At 38.4% G+C, this 27,692-nt stretch overlaps 1 protein-coding gene across 5 annotated transcripts in view; it reads left to right on the top strand.

The window, feature by feature from the left end:
- Positions 1–27,692, top strand: part of eogt (EGF domain-specific O-linked N-acetylglucosamine (GlcNAc) transferase) — a 41,500-nt gene continuing 13,808 nt past the window's right edge. For 4 of the 5 annotated variants that reach the window (XR_011889387.1, XR_011889389.1, XR_011889388.1 and 1 more), the window contains exons 1-14: positions 7–44; positions 442–456; positions 2,318–2,534; positions 5,352–5,452; positions 8,295–8,403; positions 9,311–9,405; positions 12,279–12,383; positions 14,092–14,198; positions 14,320–14,423; positions 22,600–22,692; positions 22,792–22,863; positions 23,599–23,685; positions 24,593–24,661; positions 27,300–27,355. Coding sequence is in view for 2 of the 5 variants with exons in the window: in XM_072280536.1 (XP_072136637.1) it covers positions 2,364–2,534; positions 5,352–5,452; positions 8,295–8,403; positions 9,311–9,405; positions 12,279–12,383; positions 14,092–14,198; positions 14,320–14,423; positions 22,600–22,692; positions 22,792–22,863; positions 23,599–23,685; positions 24,593–24,661; positions 27,300–27,355 (1,169 nt within the window). In the remaining 3 variants the exon portion in view is untranslated. Of the gene's footprint in view, positions 45–441; positions 457–2,317; positions 2,535–5,351; positions 5,453–8,294; positions 8,404–9,310; positions 9,406–12,278; positions 12,384–14,091; positions 14,199–14,319; positions 14,424–22,599; positions 22,693–22,791; positions 22,864–23,598; positions 23,686–24,592; positions 24,662–27,299; positions 27,356–27,692 lie in introns of all 5 variants that reach the window. The other variant, XM_072280535.1, reaches the window with a different exon arrangement.

Raw genomic sequence — 27,692 nt, 5'->3', positions numbered from 1 at the left:
ATGGCGCCGCGCTTGTTTACCTTCTTCCCAGAACGCCGGTCCAGGTAGCAAGTCCTAGGAATGATACGTTGTTACCACAAAAACTCCGAGAGTTTCGCCAGCTGTCCAGTATTTAGTGCAGGGTTTGTGGGGATGTGTGGAGAGAGAGAAAAAAAGCATCTAAACCACTTTTCGGTGTGAAAACTGGTTGAGAACGAATCCTTTCTCACTAAGGTTTAGTAAACTCGCAGAATGAGAAGCAAGGGTAAAATAAAACAGGTTATAATCGTTAAAATCACTGCTAGACTACGCAAGAAAATTCTTGGCACGTCCGACAAAGATTTGTGTTGTGCTTATTACTTGTCGATTTACCCTGTTTATATTTCTGGGGGCTCTGGAATGGCATCATTGTGCACCCTGCTCTTAGACTTGACATGTTTCTGCTTTTTTTTCTCTCCACAGATGGTGTCTGACTTGGTGAGTGTTTCATGCAGATTTGCTGTTAATTCGGATTTCTAAAATTACATTTAATAATTAAAAAAAACACCATTGTCTTTAGAAAGTGATCAAGTTGAATGCAAAAGGGGATTTGATTTCCGAAGCAGCCCTGGTGAACTGGGAAATTAAGTGAGGGACGTTAGAGTGACTGAAACAAGGATTATGCCACTTTGCTCACAAAGGGACACATGCAACTTGAAAACACAAGCTTGACAAAAACCAAAATAATACTGCTGATCCTGAAAATCTGAAATAAAAAAACAGGAATTGCTGAACATAATTAGTTAATCAAGTAAAAAGCAGGTTTCATCAAAAATGATGCTGCTTTGCTTGCTGACACTCAGAATTTTCTGCATGTTTTTTCCCTGTTATGACCCGTGAGGGTTCCCCACTATCTTGTGATTTGCAAGAGGTGAGTGGAGTTGAAGTTTAAATTGTTCATTGTGAAAACAAGAGGGACACTAGTTTGTCTTTTCAGGAAAGAATCACAGGATTCCTCAGAGCATCTTGGTAGAAGGGGAGGCACAGAGGGATTTGATGTCCTGGTGGGACCGGCAAACTGCAAACTTTTGATGCAATGTGGGGTGTCTTCAGGGATAACATGGATGCAAATAGGAAGAACCTGGAGGAGGGAGCAAAGGGTAGCGTCAAGGTGGAAGTAAGCTCTGTGGGACAGAAATAGGCTGAAACTGTTGTTTTACCCAGAGAATTCTGCTTGTGGATCTTGGAGAGGAGGTTGAGTGCGCTGGGCCTGGTTGGAGAATGAAGAAAATGGGGTTTATGGAAGCAAGATCTCCAAAGGAAATGAGTTCACTAACTGTCTGAGAAACAATATACCAGAGAAAGGTCTGAGAGCATGTCAGAGAGTTCAAATGTACTTCAACCAAAAAACAACAGTTTCTCCTTTGTTGGCAGGTTTGGGAATGGTCCTGTGTAAGAGAGTGCTGAACATTCACGGGGGGGGGGGGGTTTCCAAGTTAGTGTGAGTAATGACAGTGATTGTCTTGATATTTTCAATGTTTTGTTGCCAGTTAGCGATGAGAGTATGAGGGCCAGCGGGAGGTGTCCGTGAATGTTAACAACCTGTGAACTAGGATAACTGCAAGATTCAAAGCCTGTTTATTATCAAAGAATGCATAAATTATAGAGCTTGAAGTGAGTCTGCTTACTGCAACACGCAAGTAGCTTTATGTTTCTGGATACGGCCCCAAGGAAAGGAGGCAGGATAACCTTGTGGTCTTCAGTGTTTGGAAATTTGTTTCCATTCAGGATCACAAGCCCCTGGCCCAACGCCTAAATATAAGCTATGGTACTCAACTTGTCATTTCATGTGGTCATTTGAGACTAGCAACCTAACTGGGCACTATAACAAGGCAGTGTCTAAAGCAGTGCTAGCAATTGGAGCTGTATTTTGTGTTAACTAATAGATTTGAGCCAGATGTGCAGTCATTTGTTTTGTTCCAGGATTTATATCTCATGTAGGTCATATAGATATTAAATTCATTATTACCTCTGGCTGGTTAAACACAGGTTTGAATCAGGCAGATGTTTGTTAATCTCTTTTCATTGCTTCTATGTCTCATTGAAAGGCAAGATTAAATCACAATCTGTGGCAGTGATTCCATTTATTACAAGAGAAAGAAGCTGTGTCAATGAATATGTTTTAGTATCACTGTTTACATAAACATAATTTGAAGTTTTGGAGTGCGTTTTCAACAGAATAAACATTCTAGAGCATCAGTTCTTTGTTTTATTCAGTAAATTCATTAAATATTTGTATCATTCTCTGTTGCTAAGCCACAAATGGAAATCTATTAGGACTTAATTTTTTTTTCCACAGGTCTCCTGTATGTTCAGTCGTGATATTAACACTGCTTCAGTTTGCAATGGGGCCAGCTGGAGGATTTGGACTGGAAGACAAAAACAATGTGGATAGTGCCAAAGATGTGCCTTTGTACAGTAACATTCGATTGCCTGCTGAACATATTCCTTATTTTCTACACAATAACATAGATATAGCTATTAGTTGTGAGAAAGACTCTCTCTGTCCATTTAAGGTAGGTTTAATCTTATTTGTGCATTTTGTGATAAGAAATAATGCTGTATTTTTAAGAAGAAAATAAGATGGATGGGAGGAAAACAGAAAAACAAAACAACATGGGACAAGTATGGTATGAAGCTCTAACCACCACCACTGACACCAGTCCAAATGCTGTAGAACTGTTCAAAAGCAATATCGAAGCAAGGGTTGACTGGACTTTCAAAGAAGGAAAGGAGAACCCTGCAAATCCAAGAGGATCAATGTCCAAAGCAGTAAAGGGTCCCTGGAGTTCCCACAGAACATCCTGTAAAGAGGAGCAAGGAGATTGGCAAAAGAAAAGACATGACATGGAGGAAAATGGTGAAACCAACAATTCAAGAATGTGGCAGGAAACAAGGGGGTGGGAGAGCACGGCTGGTACATTTCCCCCCCCCCCCCCCACCCCAGAAGCTGAGAGCCATGAGCCTTTTCTCAAGTCTGTCAGGGAAAATGTGGGCACGAGAGTGATGATAATCCCAAGCAGTAGAGGCATTCAAAACTTCCCTGTACACGGGTGACAACATTGACTACTGAGTAGATTCTCTGTTAATTTGCAGAGTGATGTGCATATTATCAATTTGAATTGGTCTTGGGGGGTGGGGGGGGGGAGAAAGAGTACCAAAGCCAATCACAGCAAGTGCTAGGTCATGTTCTTTACTCACACTCGTCCATGGTGTTGACAGTATGGCTATGGGAGCAAGAACAAGATGAGTCGAGTGTATAGATAAAGAAAAAGCTTGTAGACAGACAACAGTGATGTTTGATCACTGGATAGAAGCTGATCATCAACTCCCAGATGCTCTCACTGTAGTGCCCGCTGCTGTGGTGGCCTATACCTACAGCTACTGTAGAAATCATGAGAGACCTTTTTCAATTCATCTGGAACTGAAAATTGGATTAAGGTTGCAGGACTTTGTTACGTAAATGGCCGGAAAAAAACTATCAGCTGTTGGGCTGCACAAAATATTAACAGAGCCCTGTCGGACTAAGAATTTTGACATGTTTACTTTTGAAATACAGTAAACTTTGAAGATTGTCTTTTTCAAAAACAAAGTGAGTATACTTTACAATTAATGTTCCCTCTAATTTATTTTACAGCTGTGTGACCAGCCAGTGCTTTGAGCAGGAAATTTTTACATGGCCTGAAAACTGCGTGGCATTTAAGTTTTTTTTTGTATTATGCATACTATGAATATTTAGGATGAGAACTGAAAAATCACATACTTTTGATTATATTTATTAATTGAAGGATTTAATGAAATAGAGAGCAACCAAGAAAATCTTTCACATTTCATAAACTTTTTCTCATGTCTTTATTATAAATGCATTGTGTATAAACACTGTCCAGATTAATTTCACATCCAGATGAAAGGTGTGTCTTAATCATCATTGGATCATCCAAATACGACACTTCTAGTGTGTTCCTGGATTTATGTTTGCTTGAATTTACAAAACTGAATCCACGTTCACAGTCAGCACTAGAAACTTGAAATGTTCCAATGAGGTCAACAAGAATTGACAGCTCTTCAAATTCTTCATTTTTAAGCACATAGTCATATCAGTGAACATCTTAGTTGAAGCAGTCTTAGCTTTCTTAGAAAGGACAAATTTTAAAATCATAGTATTGCTGCAGTATTTTTGTAGCAACACTTTTGTCGTAGTTTGTAATAGTAGCTGAGTTTTTTTGTCAGTTGTACAACATTCTCGTTTCCAAATTCAAAATTGGTTGCATTTGCAAAAGCAACAGGGTTAAAAGCTTGCCATTCTCTTAACTCATCGACAGGAAACCTATTATCCAAATGATTACACATACATTGAATGAATTGAGTAACAGACGCTGTATTGATATCAGAACTTAGTAGATGTAAGCAGAGCTTTCACTTTGTCACTCCAATAAATGGTATCGCCAAGATACTGGATCCGTAACTTGTTAATTTCTGCTTTTGCATACGGCAATGTTTCAATTGTTTTCAAACAGTTTTTTCTGAAGGAATTTATAAAGATATCAGATCTGAAATAGTATTAAGAACAGCTAATGCTGCTTGATATTGTGGATTGGTCAAAATCACAATTATATTGTATTGACTTCAAAATTATATTAGCATTATGTAAAAGAAAATTCCTACTGTGTGGCAACAAAGGCTATGTGCACAGAAGCATTTCAGTTACTGAGCAACGTGCACATTGCCATAGGAAACAGAGTTTTCAATCCTTCTGTATTCAAAAATTCAGCAAATGGTCTTTCTACACTCTGGCCCCTAGCCATGCTGCACTAAATCAGCCATTATTTGTTGTGTGAAAGTCACTAGGGGTAATTACCCACCAGACTTTTTTTTGTCTGCATCAAGAACTGCCTAAGCTGTACTTGGATATTCTTTCAACAATGATGAAATTGTCGATTTACAGAACTGGGGAATGTTGAGTGAATTTTTGCCCTGCTGATGTGATTTATAGGACTACGTCTCTAAATCAGTTTTTAAAATAGATCTAATATTTTAACACATTTATATCACCACTGAGCTATCAATCTTTGCCATTATCACTAATTGCTTGCATTATTTTAGTTGAACAATAATACCTTTTGGAAATATTTTTAAACTAAATAGAATGTTTTAGAAGGAATAAGAGCATTAATTCAGTCTTTTAAAATCTTTTTTCTATACCACATTTAACCATTTTGTTCTTACGTTAACAAGTCAGTACAATACATTTTTTAACAGTATGTAAAGATGAGTATTCAGTAATTTATTTAAAATGTAAATTAGACATCAAGCTATTTCTGCTTTTTCTGCAGAAACACTTGAGAGAGCTGGAATCTTGCTGGGGTTATGAAAAGAATTGCAAGCCAGAATACAGATTCAGTTACCCAGTGTGCTCTGAAGCTGCTTCAGGATGGTAAGACCCTCATCAAAGGTAATAAGGAGAACAGTATATGAATTTGGAGTTATGTCTCATTCATGAGAAGAATTGATGTGTTGATTGTTTGTTGACTAATGATGCAACAAATGCATTTATAATTTAAGTTAAATTTGAAACTTAATTATGTCTTGGAATATTGTGACTGATTATCAAATTAAGTTTCAGCAGGATTTAGAGCTTAATTTTATGGCTCTCTACAAAAAATGTATTCATTTTGTAGCCAGTTGTTTTGTCCTGAAGCTTAACAGCAAATTTTGTGACTTGTGAACATTTAATCATTTACTTAACCAGTGAAGCTGCTTTAAATGATTTCCTTTTAAGGAAAAATTCAACTGTTCAGATTTCAGATGAAGCTACTCACCCCCTTATCAAAGCTTTAAAAGACATTGAATACGACAATTCAATAAATCCTCTATCACAAGTGTAAACTGTAGCTTTAAAAAGTAAACAGTATTTATTATAATCACTTAATCAGAACCTCAGAGTTTTGGATTGCCATAAGTGATTTATGAAATGTATTTAAGTATGGTAATTACTTAAAATACAATTTAATTTGTGATTCATTTTTTACAAACTTTTTTGCTTTCTGTGCAAGTGTTTGCCATGGTATAAATGTTACTCAACAAAATACTACAGTGGTGCTGCTAATAGAGCTGCTGCCTCACGGTTGAAGCAAATTGGGTACAATCCCTGTGCTCCTGTACTGTCTTTGTGGAGTTTGAATGTTCTCCTTGTAACCCCATGGGTTTTCTCTGGCTGCTCCAGCTTCTTCACACATCCCAAAGATGTGTGTATTGGCAGGTTAATTGGCCTCTGTAGATTGCCACTAGCTTTAAGGTGAGTGGTGCCATCGGGGGGTGTTGATAGGAATATGGGGAGAATAGTTTATATGAAAAAATGGTAGGAAATGGGATCACTTTGTGTATTGGCATAGATGTGGTGAGCTAAATAGCTTTCTATGTCATGTGGTAATTGATGTATTTTCTCTATTTGGCTTCAGTTGAAGTCCATGACAAAATCAATATTTTTCTTGCCCTCTTAAGTATCGATGTAAATATTGTGGTATAATTATTGATTTTAACTTTTTAGGGATAATTGATAAGTTATTGTTAAATTTGAACCACCTTCTCCCAACTCTCACCTAGAAGTGATTGCGTTTATGTTGGGTGGGAAATTCAGTGTTGACAATTTAAAACATGGCACTGATCTGCTGTAAAACTGACCCTTTCTGGTTTTAGCAAAGTCAACGATATTGTTGGGCTGGTGTGTTTGGATCTCAGTCAGTCAGCTCTCAGGAAGTTATTAAAATTTTTAAAGGGATTCCACTTTGCCACTTTAACAAAGTTTGTAATTCAAACTCATAAAACCTGGCCTTGCCAGGGCCTCTGAAAGTAGAGCCAGTGAAAGTTGGAATGTTTTGCACTTTGTGATTATGAGCATGAAACTATGTAGACAAATTATTTTAATAAGAGATCTTATTGGACAACCCCCATGAATAATACAAGTAGGTTGTCTCCCTGTCTGGTTGTTCTGAAGAAAATTATTCAGGGGCTAGAATCTTGGTAGTCAAGGTTTTTCACCCAAAAAGAGTTTCATTACATATTCTTGAAACACATTCTCTTTGGCAGTAGCCATCGCTCACAGCGTCTTAGGTAACGCCTTATGTCTAGTTTTGACATCGAACTATGGTAACCAGAGGCGTTAATGCTGAACTGAATCTTTCAGACATCAATCTTTTTGTTGTTTGACTAAAATTCTCTTGTCTTAGCCATTTTGTATTATTCTCGATTCCTAATGGTGTCCGTTTATTAATAGACTTAGTTAGCTTAATTTAATTCCTTTGCATTAAATGCCAACTGTTTCTTCATCATTAATACTAATGGCAAGCCATTTATTCTGTCATGTTGTTTTCTCTATGCTGCAACTGTTGATGTACGGAGTTTACCAAAATGTTATATGAATAGCTTTTGTTTTATAAATCTCCCTAGTACTTTGTGTTCTTTGCAGCCTTTCAACTTAAAATTTTTTGCTTTAAAGTATTTTATTTCAAGGGAGAATTCAACTCTTCAGATTGCAGATCAAGCTAGACATCTCCTTAATCAAAACTATAGATGGAGCAGTTCCACCTTTACAGTTTGTTGATTCAATAGCTCCCTGTTCAAGTAGCTTCTTCGTATCTGCTCTTAATCATAAAGGAAAGAAAAGAGCAGATTTACGGCAAGAGGAGTATAGAGACTATGTCAGTACGGAGTGAATACCAGCTTAATGCATGTGATCATCATGGGCACTACGTTCCAGGTTCTAATTTTTCTGCGCAAACATTTATCAACTCTATTTAAGTAGTGACTATTTGAATCCATGTCTTTGTGACTTGGAGTTGAGAGTGCTGGCCTCTAAGCTACAGCTGACAATGTACTTGACTGGCTGACTTCCTAGTTGATTACTTTCGTGTTGCACAATTTCATTTTCATCTGCAGCTTCCATAATATTTGAATCAACACTTAGAAAATTTGTTAGTAACTACAGAATGAGGCTCCTTATGCTGTTGAAGCTTCCCCAGAATGGTATTTCACACTATTATAACATGTGGATATTCATTTAAATGCCGTGTATGCTGGTGTTTGAAGTTCTTTAACATGCTCTGAAATTCAATTTAATTTTGGTTTTAATAATATGACAGATTAATGTTCAGAGCTTTGATCTTGAGCTCTTGGCATTTTAAGCAAGCAGATTGAGATTTTGAGGATTTGCAGCTCAACCAGTAAATGGATGAACCAAATATTAACGAACTAGGTTTTCATGTTATATCTTGTTACAGGGCCAACACAATAGAGGGAGCAGAGGAGATTTTTTGGAAGCAAGGCGATTTTGGTTATGTGAAAGGAATGCTTCATGAGATGAAAACACTGTGTGAACCAATCAAATCAGTAAGACTTCTTTCTGCTCTACCTTTTTAAATTGGTTTAATTTGAGATTCGTCATGTGTCTCCCTTTTTATATTGTCACAGGGTTTGTGATTGTAACAATAACAAACCCAACTACATTTGCCATCATTACTTAGGTTAATTGCAACTTCTGTTGTCTGTGGGTGCACAGTAAAACATTAAAAAACCCACATAATATTGTCAGTACTGCCCTGCAACACTGTAGGTTTCATGTTGTTAATTTTGCCAATCCAGACGGCAAAAAAAAATGCCAATAATGTGTACTTTTAGCGCATCCTTAACGCTGTAAAAGCTATTGTAAATTCTGACCACATTGAGTATAGTGCAACTGAGTTTTCACATGGAGGCAACCATTGCTGAGCAACCCCTCTGTCTTTGAAAAATAACATCATTTTATACTTTTAGATAGTTATTTTCTCAAGTTTTAGATTTTTGTTAGCTTTAACAATGCAAAATAAGTTTCAATGTTTTTTTTCAAATTTGTTAGTGACACTTCAGCTTCTGTCTTCCTTCCAACTTAATGCCCAATATCATTTTACTTTCCATAAATTTTTTAACTGCTACATCATATTAGAACTCTTGATCTCCTGACGTACTGTCTGTAAGAATACAACAAAATAATTGGCTTCTTAGCCTGACTGATGGCATCACCATTGCTGGATACCAGATATCGCCAACAGAAGATGGTTGATTCCCAATTACTTTTTAAAAGGGAGAGTTCATGCCTCAAAGCTTCTTTTAATCTTTATGCCTAAAAGTTAGTGGTAAGCATTGTCCCCACATTGATTGTAAAGTTTACCCATTAGTGTCTGAATGATTTTTTAAAAAAATGTGGGCTTTGATTTTATTCAAGTTTGACTTTTGTTTCTTCTGTGATGTTTCATTTCAGGGTGATTCTTTCCTGGCATGCACAAAATACACTCGTTATTGTAGAGCTTCTAACCTCTACATTGATTTGAGAAACCCAAGAAGGAACACAGATAGGTCTTTATCTTCAGATATCTTGATTGTAATAGCAGAATTTTTATGTTAATGTGTTTTCAAAATTTGCTTCACCTTGCTAATGTAGTTAGCAACAGTTGATGTATGCATGATGATATAGTTTTCTATTTCTAGTCATACAGTCAGTGTGCTATGTAGATCCTCTGAATCTAAAGCAGTCCAAGTGTGTTAGTATTGGATTTTTTGCTCAAAATGGTCTTCTATTATTGTCACTGCATTCTGTGGGTTTTGAGATTACTGAGGAGGCCAATTTGGAATTCACAAATTTTATCACTTTCGGGGAGGAGATTAGTTTGTGAGGTGGTGTCTCCTTTTGTGTACACTGTCTTCTGGGCATTTCTACACACTGACTCTAGGTTCTCAGTGCTATTTTGGCACAATGCTCATTCCCTCTCATCATTTACAGTGGTCTTGGGACAGGGTTTCCCAGGAATCGGTGTAGAAATTTTGAGAACATTCTTGAAACTTGGAACAAGAAGAATTTCAGAGTTGTATACTTTGATAATAAATGAACCTTCGAACTTGTTAGCACTCTGTGCAATAGTGGGAGAGTCTAGGACCAGAGGGCTTAGCCTCAGAATAGAAGTATATCCCTGTAGAACTGTGATGAGGAGGAATTTCTTTAGCAAGAGGATAGTGAATCTGTGGAATTCATTGCCGCAGATAGCTGTGGAGACCGCGTTAAAGGTTGTGGAGGGCAGGAGATTGTGACTGAGAGAGAATATACATTAGCCATGATCGAATGGTGGAGCAGACTTGGTGGGCTGAATGCCAAGTGGTTTAACAAGTGGTTAAAAAGGCAACTGATATATTAGCTTTTATGGTAAAGGTGTTAGAGTTTAAGAATAGGGAAGTTTTGTTGCAGTTACGCAGGTGTTGGTGAACCTACACCTGGAAACCATACACAATTTTGGTGGTGTTCCCCGTACTTAAAATGAAAGAAGTCAAAATGAGATTCACCTCGCTAATTCCTGAGAAGAGAGGATCCTCCTATCAACAGAGACCAGACAGTTGGGTTTGCACTTCCTGGCATTTAGAAGAACGGTTGGTGACCTTATTCGAACATGTTAGGTCCTAAGTGGCTTGACAGGGTAGATTCTGAATTGCTTCCACTGGTCCGAATGAAGGGTCTCAGCCCAAAATGTTGACTGCTGTTCATTTCCATAGATGCTGCCTTACCCTGGAACTTGTAGTTCATTTTCCACATTTTCCAAGCCTCTTCTCAATGAAGGCAGATATTGATGATGAAGTCACCATGCGATCAATGTGTTAGCACAGTCTTTGGCTATATGAAGAAAAGAGTGCTGGAGGGGCAACACCTCAAATCCTACGCATAACTCGTGGTCCACTTTGACCCCAGTGATCCTTGGGTCCCAGCCCTCCTGTCTGCCTTTGAGGCTTGAACATAGTAGAGCAGGTACTGTGGTGATAAATGCCAATGCTGTCTCTACAAGTGCCTCAAGGAGCCGGCAATTTGCAGCCATGTGTGTACTTGTGAGACTGGTGGACTATGTACGTGTGTGTCCTTGTGAGACTGGTGGACTATGTACGTGAGCGAGCAATATAAGCTTGTTTCTTAAAGATGTGAATTTTCAATTATACGTTGAAAACAAGGTAATTTTCATTTGTTTGTAAATTTGTGTGAATCTGCCCATATACAGTATCTAATTGTATACCAAGAGACAATATTAGATTGGCCATTGTTTGGACTAAATAACAAGCTCTCAGTCAGCCTACAAAAGCTTTAGGAGGTTTTCTGCCTCCTTTTGAAGATGCTCCCTTGTTATTGTGATATTAGCATTTCTTTGAAAATTTGTCCATTGTCCCATTCTTCATATCTGATGACACCATGCCACAAGCTTCACTGGGGATATTTTAACAGAGAACACCTCGTAATTGGTACATTCATCCCATTTCCAGATCTGTAAAATTTCCATTAGGATTTGCTGGTAGGTGTTAGGGTAATATTCCCTGGAGATATTGTTGTTTCTTTATTGTCAGTTGGCTGAAACCTGAGCCTTATGAAAAGGTGAACATATTGAAATGTGTTTTAGCAGCATTTATAAGTGCTTGGTAACAAAAGCATGGGGAGCCATCGGAAGTTCTGGCATCACTTGAAATAGACTCTTAGATGTTTAAAATCGCTTTGGAAACAATTTACAGTAGGGGGAAAAGGCACTCAAAGAAGTTAGAGGTTAATTAAAGAGAGACAACGTAGCTTTTTGGAAGGCAGATCGTGGATCACGTTTGACTAAGCTTTTTGATGAACTAAGAAAGATGGATGACGAGTGTATTTGATGTTGTCTGTGTTGACTAGTGATAAATCGGAGGCTCAGAACGAGTCAGTGTGAACTTGGTCAGGTAGCATTTTCCTGTTCAACCATGGGATATGCAATTCTTGACCTTTCACCTCTGCTTTTCCTATGATCTAATATTTTCTAATGAAGGACTTGGAACTTGACATATTAACTCTGCTTCTCTTTCTGTAAGTCAGTAATTTGTCATCTAAGCAATTGATCTTAGGAAGGTGAGGTACCGTAATAATTTGATCACCGTCTCTTATCTAGCCACCAAAGTCAAGAATCATTCTATTGGTAATCATAATGACATTAGTTTATATGATGAATGGTGATTGTAGGAATGCCACTCAGAAAGGCTTCCATGCCTTGGCTCCTACATGATGACTCAGCAGTGACTCTTCAAGCCAGTCATAAGATGATGGATGGGAATTAACTGTGGTCTTGTAGCGAATCCAAATTGCACTGCAAATGTCTCATTTAAGTATGTTATTTGTTTATCTGATAGCAGAACAAACTTGAGAAGGCAGCCTAATCCTGTCCTTATGCTCCCAACAGATATAAGGAAGATTTTCTTCAAGAGGGTGAAATTGGGGGCCTTTGTAAGTTGAACAAGGAGGTGTTGATGGCTGAAGGAGAGCATAAGAGTCCTCTGCAGTCCTGGTAAGTTCTTCGTATTGTGATTACATAAAATACTTATCACAGAGGAAGTATTATTCCTGTTTCAAGAAACTATGGAAAAGCTACAGCTTGTGACTTTAGTCCCTTTATCAAGGTGGATTAAATCAGGTGATCCCCATCTGTAATCTGCACATGGCTGCTTGTCAAAAAAAATTAGTTCAGCCTTTCAACTTAGTCTTCAAATACATGAGCTCATAGGATTGATAGTCTGAGTTGCCCAGAGAATATTGTAAATCACATTTTAGTGATTTTCCTTGATAATTTACTTATACTTTTAAAATTGTGGTAAATGGATTTACTAATTTTACCGACTCCCTCATGTTTACATGAAAAGTAAACCTGTATCTCAGCCCCTTCAAAATTCAGTGCATTCTCCACGTGCAGGTTCCCATGGTGATTCTCATCACAGAAGACGATTTCACAAGAGATTAAGAACTGTAGTTTTCCAGAGGGGAGATGTGAAAAAGGGAAAAGGGTGGGGAGAAAATTTATTTTGTGGGGTTAAAAAAAGTTTTAAAATTCAAAGTCACAGTATCAAAAACTGATTATGTAATAACAATGACAGAGCTAAGCACTTTAGGACACTTCAAAGCACCAGTTTCTAACATAAATTGATATTAAAGTACATGCAATGTTCTATGAAATGTTAGGGCAGATTTGTCTTGGGTATGCATGTTATAGGAGATGAGAGAGGAAGAAAGGTTTATATTGGAAATTCCAGAATTTAAGATCTGAGCTGATGAAACAAATGGCTGCTGTTGGGTATAGAAAAGGCAAGACGAGGGAGTGCAGGAATCTTAGAGGGCTCTAGCACTCGTGGAGGCTTCAGAGAAAGGAAGGGGTGAGGCCTTGTTGGCATTTGGTAACAGCTGAGGGTTTTGAAATTGATTTATTGCTGGTCTGGCAACTAATCCAAGTCAGTAGAGGCAGAGTGATGCTGGAACAGGTTAAGATATTTAGACCCACACCACCGGGTCAGGAACATTTGTGACCCCTCAACTATCAGGCTGTAGGGTCAGAGGGGAAATCTTGTTCAATTTAATTCATCCCCATCACTGAACTGTTCCCACAACCTATGGCCTCGCTTTCAAGGACTCTTCAACTCATAATCTCGATATTTACTGTTTATTTATTTATTTATTTATTTATTTTTGTGTTTGATTCTATTGTGTTTCTTGTATTTACTGTGAATGTCCGCAAGAAAATGAATCTCAAATATGGTGACATATACTGTATGTACTTTGATAATAAATTTACTTTGAACTTTGAAGTTTATGGAGGGCGGAAGATGGGAAGCCAGCAGGAGCTGATAGTTATGGATGCTGGTCTGAGAAGTCAGTGACATGACTCAAGGGTGGTCTGCAGTTTCCCTACTTCTCTCTCTCTCTTATTTTTTCTTTCTCTTTATTTTCTTTCTGTCTTCATTTTGTCTTTGTTTCCTTTCTCTTGCTTTCTCTTTTTTCCCCCTCTAACTCATTCCCTCATGCCCACAACAGCCTTTTAAGTATTTTAAGATAGAGGTAGATAAAATTCTTGATAAATAAGGGAGTGAAGGGAGCAAGGGTAGATGAGACTGTGGAGCCGAGGTTACAGTCATGTCATTCATGATCTTTTTGAACATACTCTGGGCTGAGTGATCTGTTCCTAATGTTTGTAATGTTCTTTGTGCATTGTAAATTCTTCTGCAAAGGTTTGCTGAATTACAAACATATTCTCAACTGAACTTTCAACCGATGGAGTATGGAAATTGTGACCTCATTATTGAAAAGCCAACCTACTTCATGAAGTTAGATGCAGGTAAATTATAAGTTCCTGTTCATAATGTTTTGCCTTTGCATTTAGTTCCATCATTACCTGTTGCATTAAATATATTAATATTGGTTCATTCAGCACTTGAAAACTTCCTCTTTACTTTCAGGTGTCAATATGTATCATCATTTCTGTGATTTTATTAATCTCTATATTTCCCAACACATCAATAATTCTTTTAACACCGATGTGAATATCGTGATGTGGGATACTGTGAGTATTTTATCTTTTTGCTTTTGGTCATAGATCACCAATATTATGACATATTTGGTCACCATCCCTTTTCTTCGTATTAAATCAGATAAAGTTGAAAACCAAGTAGGACTCTTCTCTAAGAGGTCAATGAAAGTTAAAACCTGAGTAACATGTTTATTTGTGCTAGTTGCTGGTCTTGCTATATTTTGCAGTTCTCACAATTGTTTAAGGTGGAACCACATCTGTTTGCATTACAAAATTAAGCATTAAGGAAGTAGCCCAAGAAATAGTGGATGTATTAGTGATGATTTTTCAAAACTCTTTAGATTCTGGACTAGTTCCTGAGGATTGGAGGGTGGCTAATGTAACCCCACTTTTTAAAAAAGGAGGGAGAGAGAAACCAGGGAACTATAGACTGGTTAGCCTAACATCAGTGGTGGGGAAACTGCTAGAATCAGTTATCAAAGATGTGATAACAGCACATTTGGAAAGCGGTGAAATCATTGGACAAAGTCAGCATGGATTTGTGAAAGGAAGATCATGTCTGACGAATCTCATAGAATTTTTTGAGGATGTAACTAGTAGAGTGGATAGGGGAGAACCAGTGGATGTGGTATATTTGGATCTTCAAAAGGCTTTTGACAAGGTCCCACACAGGAGATTAGTGTGCAAACTTAAAGCACATGGTATTGGGGATAAGGTATTGATGTGGATAGAGAATTGGTTGGCAGACAGGAAGCAAAGAGTGGGAATAAATGGGACCTTTTCGGAATGGCAAGCAGTGACTACTGCGGTACCACAAGGCTCAGTGCTGGGACCCCAGTTGTTTACAATATATATTAATGACTTGGATGAGGGAGTTAAATGCAGCATCTCCAAGTTTGCGGATGACACGAAGCTGGGCGGCAGTGTTAGCTGTGAGGAGGATGCTAAGAGGATGCAGGGTGACTTGGATAGGTTAGGTGCGTGGGCAAATTCATGGCAGATGCAATTTAATGTGGATAAATGTGAAGTTATCCACTTTGGTGGCAAAAACAGGAAAACAGATTATTATCTGAATGGTGGCCGATTAGGAAAAGGAGAGGTGCAACGAGACCTGGGTGTCATTATACACCAGTCATTGAAAGTGGGTATGCAGGTGCAGCAGGCGGTGAAAAAGGCGAATGGTATGCTGGCATTCATAGCAAGAGGATTCGAGTACAGGAGCAGGGAGGTACTACTGCAGTTGTACAAGGCCTTGGTGAGACCACACCTGGAGTATTGTGTGCAGTTTTGGTCCCCTTGACATCCTTGCCGTAGAGGGAGTACAAAGAAGGTTCCTTGCCGTAGAGGGAGTACAAAGAAGGTTCACCAGATTGATTCCTGGGATGACAGGACTTTCATATGATGAAAGACTGGATGAACTAGGCTTATACTCGTTGGAATTTAGAAGATTGAGGGGGGGATCTGATTGAAACGTATAAAATCCTAAAGGGATTGGACAGGCTAGATGCAGGAAGATTGTTCCCGATGTTGGGGAAGTCCAGAATGAGGGGTCACAGTTTGAGGATAAAGGGGAAGCCTTTTAGGACCGAGATTAGGAAAAACTTCTTCACACAGAGAGTGGTGAATCTGTGGAATTCTCTGCCACAGGAAACAGTTGAGGCCAGTTCATTGGCTATATTTAAGAGGGAGTTAGATATGGCCCTTGTGGCTAAAGGGATCAGCGGGTATGGAGGGAAGGCTGGTACAGGGTTCTGAGTTGGATGATCAGCCATGATCATACTGAATGGCGGTGCAGGCTTGAAGGGCCGAATGGCCTACTCCTGCACCTGTTTTCTATGTTTCTATATTACTGTTGATACTGTAGCTGTGGGTTCTGATTCTCTCCAAAGATGGTTACTATTGTGAAATTTGGCATCACAATCTGTCAACTGTTATGAAGCTTATTTTCACTATTGATGGAAACTACTTGATGTTTTGGTAAATTTGGTTTTTTTGAAATCTTTATTCTGAGTATCAATCCTTCACTGGCTGAGCCAGCAATGAATTGTCCATGCCCTGATTTCCCTTCAGAAGGTGGCAGTGAGCTGTCTTCTTGATCGCTGCAGTTCTTGAGGTGTGAGTACACTGACAATGCTATCAGGGACAGAGAGGGTGCTAGGATTTTGCTGCAGTTCTTGAGGTGTGGGTATACTGACAATGCTATCAGGGAGAGAGAGGGTGCTAGGATTTTGCCTCAGCAAAGGTGGAGGAACAGCGGTCAGGATGGTGTATGGATTCCGGCCTTCCCATGCCTCTGCCACCATTGTCCTTTTAGGTGGCAGAGGTCGGGTGTTTGGAATGTGCTGCCTCGGGTGTCTTGGTGAGCTGCTGCAGTGCGTCCTGTTTATAGCATAAACTGCTGTTTCACTGTGCCAGTGATGGAGTAAGAGCATGGTTGTGGTTATCTCCTGTAAGGTGTCAAGCCTCTTAACTGTTGTTGAAGCTACAAGTGGAAAATGTTCCTAACTTGAACCTTGTATGTCCTTTGGGAAATCTAGGAGGTGAGTTGCTCGTCACAGGACTCCTTGCTTCTGGCCTGCTCTTGTAAGCCATGTTATGTATTTGCCAATTCAGTTTCTGATCAATGGTAACATCCAGCGTATTGATAATAGGGAATTTAATGAGATAATGCTGTTGAATGTCAGGGTTTGATAACTGGATTTTCTCTTCTTGTATTCTCATTGCCTGGTCTTTATTATGGCACAAATATTATTTGTCGTTGATAAGCTCAGACCTGGATATTGTCCAGATCTTTCTGAACTTGGCTGTGGGCTGCTTCAGCATCTGAGGAGTTGTGAATGGTGTTGAACATTGTATGATCGTCAGTGAACATACCTATTTCTGAATTTATGATTGAAGGCAGGTCGTTTATGGAGCAGCTGAAGATGGTTGTAACATAGAAACATAGAAAACCTACAGCACAATACAGGCCCTTTGGCCCACAAAGCTGTGCTGAACATGTCCCTACCTTAGAACTACCTAGGCTTTACCCATAGCCCTCTATTTTTCCAAGCTCCATGTACCCATCCAGGAGTCTCTTAAAAGACCCTATTGTTTCTGCCTCCACCACTGCTGCCGGCAGCCCATTCCATGCACTCTCTGTTGTCTTGGACACTAGCAGAAATGGCCTGCGGCTGAGATTATTTACCTCCAGCCATCACAACTGCAACCTGTTCAAAGTTCCAAAAATAAGTTCATGCGGTTTTAAGTGATATCGTCATCAAGACTGGCTCTGCAGGCAACTTACAGTGTAGCTAACATTCTTTCATCGATTTCAGACAAGACCATCTTCAGTGCTTTCCTGACTGGCCTTGGCCTTCATTCCTCCACTTCAATTCGTACAAAACAATTTCTCATATCTTTGCAAAGTCAAATCATATTCATCTGTCATCCTCACACTGTCCAGCTGTGGTTCTCCTTTATCTCAAATTTAACATTGTCATTTTATTCCACATTCTTCATGACTTTGCTCACCTCTTGTTTTGTCTTCACTTCAGTGACCATTTGTGTCTTCTCCACTCTTCTTGCTCTACCATTTGTTAATCGTTTCCAAATCCCTTTGCTATTTCAGTGGGTGAATCACAGTTGAACACGACGTAGTTCAAAGCTGCAATGTCTGTTTCCACTAAATTACGTATTAATGAAGATCTAAAGTAGGTTATCTGTTAGCTTCATTAATATTCATTCAGTTGCTGATTGTGAAAATCTAGTATGAAATATAAATAAGCAGCAAAGGTCACTATTGATTAAATATAATATACAGGCAGCCCATATTATAGGGGGATTGCATTCCTAGAATATGTTACATATCATGATTTTCTAAAATGTGTGAAGGACTGGCATCTGTTCGTGTTAGGAAATGCAGGCTGATAAAATAATAATCTTGTGTTTATTAACTTTTCACATAAAATCTGTAAAAGTGAATTTAATTCTGTATAGCAAACTTTTGGGTAATGATTTGTGAATTCTATAAGGGTGAATTTCCATTACATGAATGGCTGCAGCACAATATTTATGAATACCAATGCAAAGTACTTATTCAGTACCTCACCCACTTCCTCTGGCTCCAGGCATAAATTCCCTCTTAAGTCTTTGGCCTTCACCTCTCCCTTTTATTTTTAATGAATGCAGAAAATGCCTTGGGATATTCTTTCATCCTCATCAGAGACAGTTCATGGCTCTTTTTTTTTCTCTCCTGATTCCCTGTTGAAGTTCAGTCCTACTTCCTTCATCTTCCTCTAAAAGCCTTATCTAATTTTGGCTTTCTAAATCTTACATATGCTTCCTTTTACTTTTTGACTTAAGTTTGCAATGTCACATGTCTGTTATCTTTTTAATGATGTATTATCTTAAATTTCACTGTCCCTCTCCCTGAATTTTCCAGCTCCCATGCCCTTTGCCTTGGTGAAGACAGAAGAGACGCGTTCATTTCAAATCTCACCTGCACCCTCTGGTTCCATGCACAGGCTGTCATTTTGGACCTTGATTGGCCTACTCTTTCCCTTATTATCCTTCTTAATATAAAATGCTTTAGGATTTTCCTGATCTTGCACATCAGGGACATTTTTTAGCCCCTCTTTGTCCTCCTATTTTTTTTAAATACTCTGTTCACTTACCAAACTCTTGAAGGACCTCTCCTGTTTCCAGGTCTCAATATATGCCATCTGCTTCCTGTTATTTACTTTATTCAGATGCCGATATTCCTTAATATCCAGTGCTCCTTGGACTTGCTGTCTCTGTAACTTTCACACTAAAGCAATCTGAGTTAATATTGGCAGGTTGTAATGTACAGCTACATTGGCACTATTTGCTGACCTTTGTCTGTGATTTGTAAATAACAGAAGTGACATTTTGGCAGGTGAAAAGCACATTCAGAATCACATGACAAACTGAGCACGCTCAGTAATCTTAAGCGTTTATAACCGTGTGTGGTTCCAGTATAACAATACACAGAACACCCATCAACAGAGAATGTTTTCTTGGAAAACTGTGAAAGGGAGGCAAGATTAGTGGTGGAATTACTGTGAAGCTGAAGTTGTCCCTGAGGATACCCCCTGCTTCCTCTGTTCTAAACAGTGAAATAAAGCTATTTATTTTGGGCAACTGCTCATTTTTCTTCCTTCTCGTTGGATTTCTGAACCTTAGGAATTCTGCGCTCTATGAATACAAAAAAAAGTGTCCATGTAGAGCCATAGTTCCTTAAATGACAGTAGTAATTAGTTTTTAACAATCCCCTTAATATCAATATATTGATAATTGTTAATCACATACTACTACCTTGTAGAGAGCTACTTTTGCATTTCCACGTTTAATCACGCATCAGAGTTCAATGTTAAGAATATACATTGAGAAATGATAGCCTGCAAATGATGAGCAGGTCACCTATGTTTAGGTGATACTAGTTACAAGATAAATATGGGCAAGGACACAAGGGAAGAGTTCTATACCTTTCTAGGAATAGTACAGTAATATGTTTTGGTTGATTAAGAGATGAGGTGCACTTCAGTGTAACGACACATTGAAGACAGCCCTTCCAACAGTGGAACATTCAGTACAGGGGAGGTTGGTGAAACATCTTGTTAAACGACAGTAGCTTTTGGGACTTCGAGCAGAGAATGCCATAGGGAAGATCTTCTGTGAGCTCGGACAACTGCTGAGGCTTGTAATTGGGCTCTTTGGAATCTCAGCAGCCATTTGGTACAGCACTACTTTCCAAAGAAAGTAGGGTGTATGGGTTGTCCAGGGAGGGGTGATGGCGGGCTTGTCGTGCTCTGCCTAGGGGTCCCCACCTGCCACCCAACTCTCAAGAAGCTTGCACGTGACAGTGGCTGCATACCAGTGCATCACTGTGACGGGCGGTCTGAACCAGGTGAGGGTAGTCAGGAGCCTCCAACTCCGGTGAGATAGGGTATGCCTACCCCAGCATGCCAAGCCAGTTCTGGCAGACTGGCGGAGGTGGGGGGTGGGGGGTGGGGGGGATGAGATCAACTACAAGATCCAACGGTCAAGGAGGTGGTGCCGCAACACTTCATGGAAAGCAAGGGGCACAACAAAGCCCAGGAGGCAGCATGGCTGTCTACTGCAGCCGAGGAAGTCTCCAGTTGTGACGATCTTTTTGTACCATTGGAGCAAGGTTTTTGAGGCCAAGAGAGTGGAACTGCCCCAGTGCAGCGGCTTTTTCACTAATAAAACTCCTCCCGCACAGGTTTATGTCATTGTCGGAAAAGGATGGACAACTAACACTTTTCAAAGGATTCCCAGATTTCAGGAGATCCACTTGCTGAACGTGTAGCAGGTTAAACTTCGCATGAGATTAGATGTTCTCTGTGCTGCAGTCCCTGCTGCCTGGAGAAGGGCATGCAGAATTTTAATTAACACACATCAAAGTTGCTGGTGAACACAGCAGGCCAGGCAGCAAGGGTCTCGGCCTGAAACATCGACTGTACCTCTTCCTAGAGATGCTGCCTGGCCTGCTGCGTTCACCAGCAACTTTGATGTGTGTTGCTTGAATTTCCAGCATCTGCAGAATTCCTCGTGTTTGCAGAAATTTAAGTAATTGTTTTAAGTTTTATATTTTGTTAGATTTAATTTTAATTTTCTTCTTAATTATTTTTGTTTTATTAACAAGTTTAAAGTGATTTTGAATGTTACTAACCATCGATGACGGCCACGCTCATTTAATAAGTGATAACCTTGACTTTGTGTGAGGCTTTGATAGCTGTCAAAGCAGTGCTGCTGGCCACTTGTGCTGGGTTCGACTCTCTGCCCTGTTGTCGTGCTGGGGCATTGATCCCACTGGATGAGTTATATACTGGGCTCCCCGGGAAGGAGCAGTGTGATCCAGAAGCAGGTGGCCAGCAATCTCAGGCCTGTGGAAGATCTCCCTTCATTTGTTTCACTGTAACACCAGAACACCGGACAAGATCACTGTTGTTTATTCATTGAGAACATAAATTGATGACTTTACTCCATTTTCAATTAAAGGATGTCTAATTCAAATAAAGTGCAGATAATATATAGTAAAATCCTGCTGTTCTGGAAAGTGGCCATTATTCATAACATAATCTTCCATACAACATTTCAGTACTTGCTACAGTATAATATACAATGCATGATCTCTACTGTTATACCATGTTTTTCTGGTCTCTGATATCTGTTCCCAGTAAATGCAGTACTTCAGAATAAATTGAACAGTGGCTTTACTTTCATGTCATCAGTAACCTGAATGTTTCATTAAAATGATAATTTGAAGGCTTGTCTGATTCTTCAGTCTATATTCTTGGTAAATTGTTTTAGAAAACCATATGTTTGAAAACCTATTTCACATTTACTACCGTTAATTTTATTATGCCTGCTACCACTGACCCTGCTTGTATTCCTCTGTAGACTCAGTTTTTTCTTTGAAAGCAGCATTTCAGATTATTTCAAAATCAGTTATTTACAGTCCGATTTCTTTGTGCAAGAGGCAGAGCCACGTCTAAATTGATTGTTGGTTCTGAATTATAAGTGTGTGTATACACACAATACTGTAGCTGTTTCCTTTTCCCCTCCAGACAGTGATGAGCTTTTATATGGGTATTAGTTGTAACTAGCTACAGAAACTGTGAACATTGTTGTCATGTACAGATTGTGCAGAATCATTTCTTAATTTGTAAAAACTTCACTGAATGCTACTTCAGAGTAGATTTCTAATCTTCGCCTCGAAGATTGGTATCTGTATTCTAGACTTGAAAATAAATTGAGCAGCAATTTCTTTCCTTTGATATAATACTCCTGATCACATTACAAAAATATGTTAGAACTCAGTTCTTCATGTAAATTGTCTTGGAAAACCATGTATTTCGAAACCTCTCCACTTTGATTTGTTTTGCTAACTTTCAGGCATTATTTTTCTGTTGGTTTTGTCATTGGTTTTCTTGAATATTTTATTTTGTGTTTTGTTAGCTATAGTTTATGATTTTGAAATAAAAAAATTACAAATAAATGTATCAAAATTTCTTTAGAATTTGTAAAACAGATAATTGCAGATGTTGTAAAATGTATAGACAATATCTTAATGGTAGTTGAGGGTTTCAATGTATATTTATTTCCAAAGTATGGAGGTGAATTGTTTTCATTTTTATCTGTTGAGTGTTTATTACATCTAATCCATCTGTTCTCTCTTTTGTAGAGTTACTATGGTTATGGTGATTTATTTAGTGATACCTGGAAAGCATTTTCTGATTACAGCATTATACATTTAAAATCATTTGATCAAAAACGGGTATGAAACTAATTTAATTTCTGCTGAATATTTTGTACATTTTTAAATGTAATCTGTTTACACACCAACATTTTGGTGCTTTTGTATGTGACAATTTAGGTATGTTTCAAGGAGGTAGTCTTTTCACTACTCCCGCGGATGCGCTATGGATTATTTTACAATACACCTTTGGTAAGTGAGTTTGATGTTTCTGGAATCTATTTACCTCTGCAGTGAAAACACGCTTTATTTAACACATTTCATTCTGAATAAAGCACATGCACAATGGTAAGTTTTTAATTTTTCTTTGAAAATGGTCATACTTTGCATGAATTCTGCAGAGAAAGAACATAAGGTCAGTTCAATGAGGTCACGGCTCTTCTATGACCAGATTCATAATAGAAAAAGCACAGATCCTTGTGTGCATGGTTTGCATTTTACAACATACCCAATAAAATCATAAGGCTGTTTTTGCAAAATTGGAATTAATAAGCTGCTTTTGGACAGAATTTAAGGAATTTACCGCATTTAGAAAGTTTGTTGTGCTGTTAAATTTTCATGAACTAAACTTTAAAATACCACATAGTATCTGACAAATATGAGCAAGTAACTGAAATATTTCTCACGTTTATATTTTTATGGTAGTTTGCTATTCATTATATGTAAAAATAAATAAAATAAAGAAGCGTATTAAGACAACTTAAATAAGCAAAAATTAATGGAGTTGCTTAACATCCACTCTTGTTGCTTTAAGTGTATAGCAATTTCGTCATAAACCAAACACGAGTTCTTCAATAGGTTCAGTCTGTTTACCACTAGGTTCATGAAACCTGATGAGTAAATAATAAAATGTCTGCAACATGTAAAATGTTTGTCAATTCTGTGATTGGTTACATGTAACATCAATTTTACACTTTTAATTTACAGGTGCCTGATTGCCTCAGCATGGGAATGTTTAGAGCATTTTCACAGCATGTTCTGTTTAGATTAAATATTACACAAGATATTCCAGTGGTAAGTGTCAAATGTAAAAGTGAAGCAGCAAAGGATTAAGCTCAAATTTAATGATTCAAGTAATGAGATCTGTTAATTACCTAGGATGACATATCTAAGTGTAGGCAATTTTGTCTCTTCTCATTGTTCATACCAGGTCTTACGTAGGTGGGAAAAACAACAGTTGCTTAATTGGACCAAAATGTACTGGTCTCTTGGTTTTAAGAGAGGAATTGGTTAAATTAATATGTGCAAAGTATTTGCAATATCTTGTTGCAAGATATTAAATTTCCAGGTTTTAGAAGAATAATTTATAGTGAATTTTCAATAGGGTTTAGTAGTTGTTTAACCAAACATGAAGCATATTAAGCAAACTAGTATAAAAATGAAACAAGAGGAGAGCAGATAGCTGATGGAATAGGGATATTGAATTTATTGTCAGGTAGATTTAGGTTAAGTTTTGGTAAAGCAACTATACTTGCAACATTGCTCTTTACACTTGTATGTACGTATCCGGTGCTATATAGTCTGTAGAGTGGTACAGTAGTTTGAAGGTTTGTGCCTATGTCTTAAGGAATTGTAGGAAAGGGAAGGTTGAAATCAATGTCAAATCCTGAGAATTAAAATGTAACAGTTAAAGCTTACATCTTTCTATTGAAGTATGCTCACTAACTTGAAGATGGTGGGAGAATTGGGGTAGGAATTTTGTGGGAATGGATGAGTTAAATGCAAAAATTGGAATGGATAAGAAAAAACTTCTCATTTGGAATATTTGAATATATTTAATGGTTGTGGATAATTTGGATTCTGAAGTTCTAAATGACATCACAGTGTCTATTTCATATTTTGAAATCCTGACATATTCTTAAAATTTTAATGTTTACAAATCTTGCTAAATTCTTAATTAATGTAACTCTCTTTTATCAAGATTGGAAAAATTCGTATTACATTCCTGATTCGCAGCACTCAGTACCGCAGAATTTTAAATCAGGATGAGGTGAGTAATTAAAGGAAGTTCATATTGTTGCCCAAGGTGCTTGGCCAGTGACTACAAAATTTCGATGAGTTTAATGAAAAATGGCTACCAATTTATTTATCTCAGTAAGCTACCATTATAAAAATGTATCTTAATGTTTTTTTACAGCTGCCAGATATGGCCTGGTGTATTTTTCTTGTATTTGGTTCTGGGGAAAAAAACTGCAGAATCTGCAGATTTTAAATAAATGACAATTGAAATCCCAGGTTGGTTGGAGAGAGAACATAGAACGGTACAGCATTGTACAAGCTCTTCAGCCCAAGGTGTTGTGTCGAACTTTTAATCTATTCCAAGGTCAATTCTAATCCTTCCCTTCCACATAGCCTTCCATTTTTGGTTCCTCTATGTGCCTCTCTACTAGTGTCTTGAATGTGCTTAATGTATTTGCCTCTACCACCATCCACTCAGCTTTTCCTCATGCTCTCTTATCCAGGCAGCAAGCTGGTAAAACGCTGCACCCTTTCTAACTCACGAGATCTGGTAGATCACTTCCACTTCCTCATCCAAGTCATTTATAAAAATCACAAAGAGCAGAGGTCCCAGGTCAGATCCCTGGGAAACACCACTGGTCACGGTTCCCCGTCCAGAATATGTTCCATCTGTTATCACCTTCTGCCTTCTGTGGTAAGCCAATTCTGAATCCCTAGATTCCATTCTTCCTGACTTTCTGAATGAGCCTGCCATGGGGAACATTGTCAAACACCTTACTAAAATCCATATATACCACATCCGTGGCTCTACCTTCATCAGTTTGCTTTGTCACTTGCTCAAAGAATTCAGTCAGGCTCAGAGATGTGAACTGCTCCTCACAAAGCATTTCTGACTATCCCTCTTCTGAAAATGCTCATGAATCCTGTCTCTAAGACTCCTCTCCAGTAGTTTGCCCACCACTAATATAAGACTGACTGGTTTATGATTCCCAGGATAATCCCTAATACTTTTCTTGAAGAAGGGAATAACAGTTGCCACCCTCCAATCTTCTGGTACGGCTCCTGTGGCCGGTGGGATCATCGCCAACAGTGCAGCAGCCCCTTTCCTCGCTTCCCATAGTAACCTGGAATATATCTGGTTTGGTCCTGGGAATTTATCTATTCTAGTGTTTCTCAGAGTTCCAGCACATCCTCTTTCTTTTTCTTGACATGTTCCAGCATATTAGGCTCTGCTACACTGTCCTCACATTTGTCAAGGTCCCTCATACTGTTGAATACTGAAGCAAAGTATTCATTAAGCACCTCCTTCGACTCCAGGCACAGTTTCTCCTCTATCCTGAATTGGTGCTTACTCTAGCCATCCCCCTGTTCCTCACGTATGTGTAGAATGCCATGGGATTTTCCTTAATTCTACTTGGCAAGGCCTTAGCATGAACCCTTCTAGCTCTCCTATGTCCCTTATGGCTGTGTTATAACTCTTAAGAACACAGTCTGATCCTTGCTTCTTTAACCTAAAGTATACTTCCATCTTCCTTATGACTAGATGTTCCAAATCTCTTGTCAAACATGGTCACCCTACCATCCTTTCCCTGCCTCGATGGGACAAACCTATCCAGAGCCCTGTGAAAGTCTTCCCGAAACAACCTCCATATTTCTATTGTGCATTTCCCTGAGTACATCTGTTCCACTCTACATCCCCAGTTCCTGCCTAAGAATATCATTAGTCATCCTACCCCAAGTAAATAATTTTCCATACTGTCTGCTCCTATCCCTTGTTTGAAAATGCTGCTCTTCTGTTTTAAGAAAGATTACAATCAGTAATACCTGCCTCACCATCGTGTGGGGAGATGGGAAAGAGTGGTGGCAGGATAAAGGGTGATAAGGGGTGGGGAAGGAGAGTGAGTAGAGCTCTAAGGATCATGCAGGTTTGGCAGGAGAGAGACACAATAAAAACTGGAGGAGAAAGATGGCAAGTGTGTGTCGGGCTTGTGAGCAGGGAATGGTCAGAAAGAGGGAGAGAGAGATTATGTGTGTATATATCAATATATATCTTGATACAGGGTCTCGACACAAAACATCAACAATTCCCCCCCCCGACCCCTGGATGCTTCTGAACCTGCTGAGTTCCTCCAGCATCTGCAATCTTTTCTGTCTACTTGTGTCTGCAACTTGTACATTTCACAGTCAGTACCCTGAAAGTGTGAATTCTGTACATTATCGATGTATTTTGTTGCTTTGTTTCATTTGTTAGTAAAGTCATAGCTTATCATTTCAGATAGTCATATTGCTTAAATTCTGGAATTAATGCAGAGTTACTGGGTTACTGCATTTCCGAATTCTCTCATGACACCACATATTCCCAGAACATAGCAACTGAGCAAATTGAGAGATACATTTAAAATCTCGTGTAAAAATAGAATATGACCCACTCCTGTATAATTTCTACAATATTTTGTTGATAACATTTGCATTGTTGTGACATACTGTATCCTTTGCTTTGCAGGAAATATCGTTGGAGATTAAATGATAGCTTTGTTTAACTTTTGAGAGTCGTAACAACTATTTAATTTAATTATAGAAATTTTTTGTTAAATATTTTTGAATTGTATGAAGTACTCATTAAAATTAAATAATTTAATGCCTGGCAAATATTTTAATTTTGTTCTCAGCTGGTGAAAGCTTTGAAGACAGTGTCGGTGTTTGATGTCAGAGTGGTGGATTACAAGTAGGTACTTAAATCATACAATAGGGTTGTGATTTTTAAATTTCTCAATGTAAAGGGGAAATGCTTGTTTTTCTCTGTAACTGATATGCAATGAAATTATGTTCTCAGAATTTGGTCTTTTCAAAGCCATACTATACTGCCTATTATACTGTTAAGATTTTAAGATTGTATTCTGATATGCAGGGTAATTCCATGTTAAAAATGGGGTTTCAGTCTTTAATTCATGTCTTTAAAGCACATTTAGACATTTAATTACCATGTGCTCAGGGTTTAATTTCTTGCTTAACAAAGTTATTGACTGGGCTTTCTAGAGCATTTGCTGAATTAGAAAAAAACT

This window comes from Mobula birostris, chromosome 16 (assembly GCF_030028105.1).
Source record: "Mobula birostris isolate sMobBir1 chromosome 16, sMobBir1.hap1, whole genome shotgun sequence".
NCBI classification, from domain to species: domain Eukaryota; kingdom Metazoa; phylum Chordata; class Chondrichthyes; order Myliobatiformes; family Myliobatidae; genus Mobula; species Mobula birostris.
This window is presented reverse-complemented; position numbering and strand designations above follow the sequence as displayed.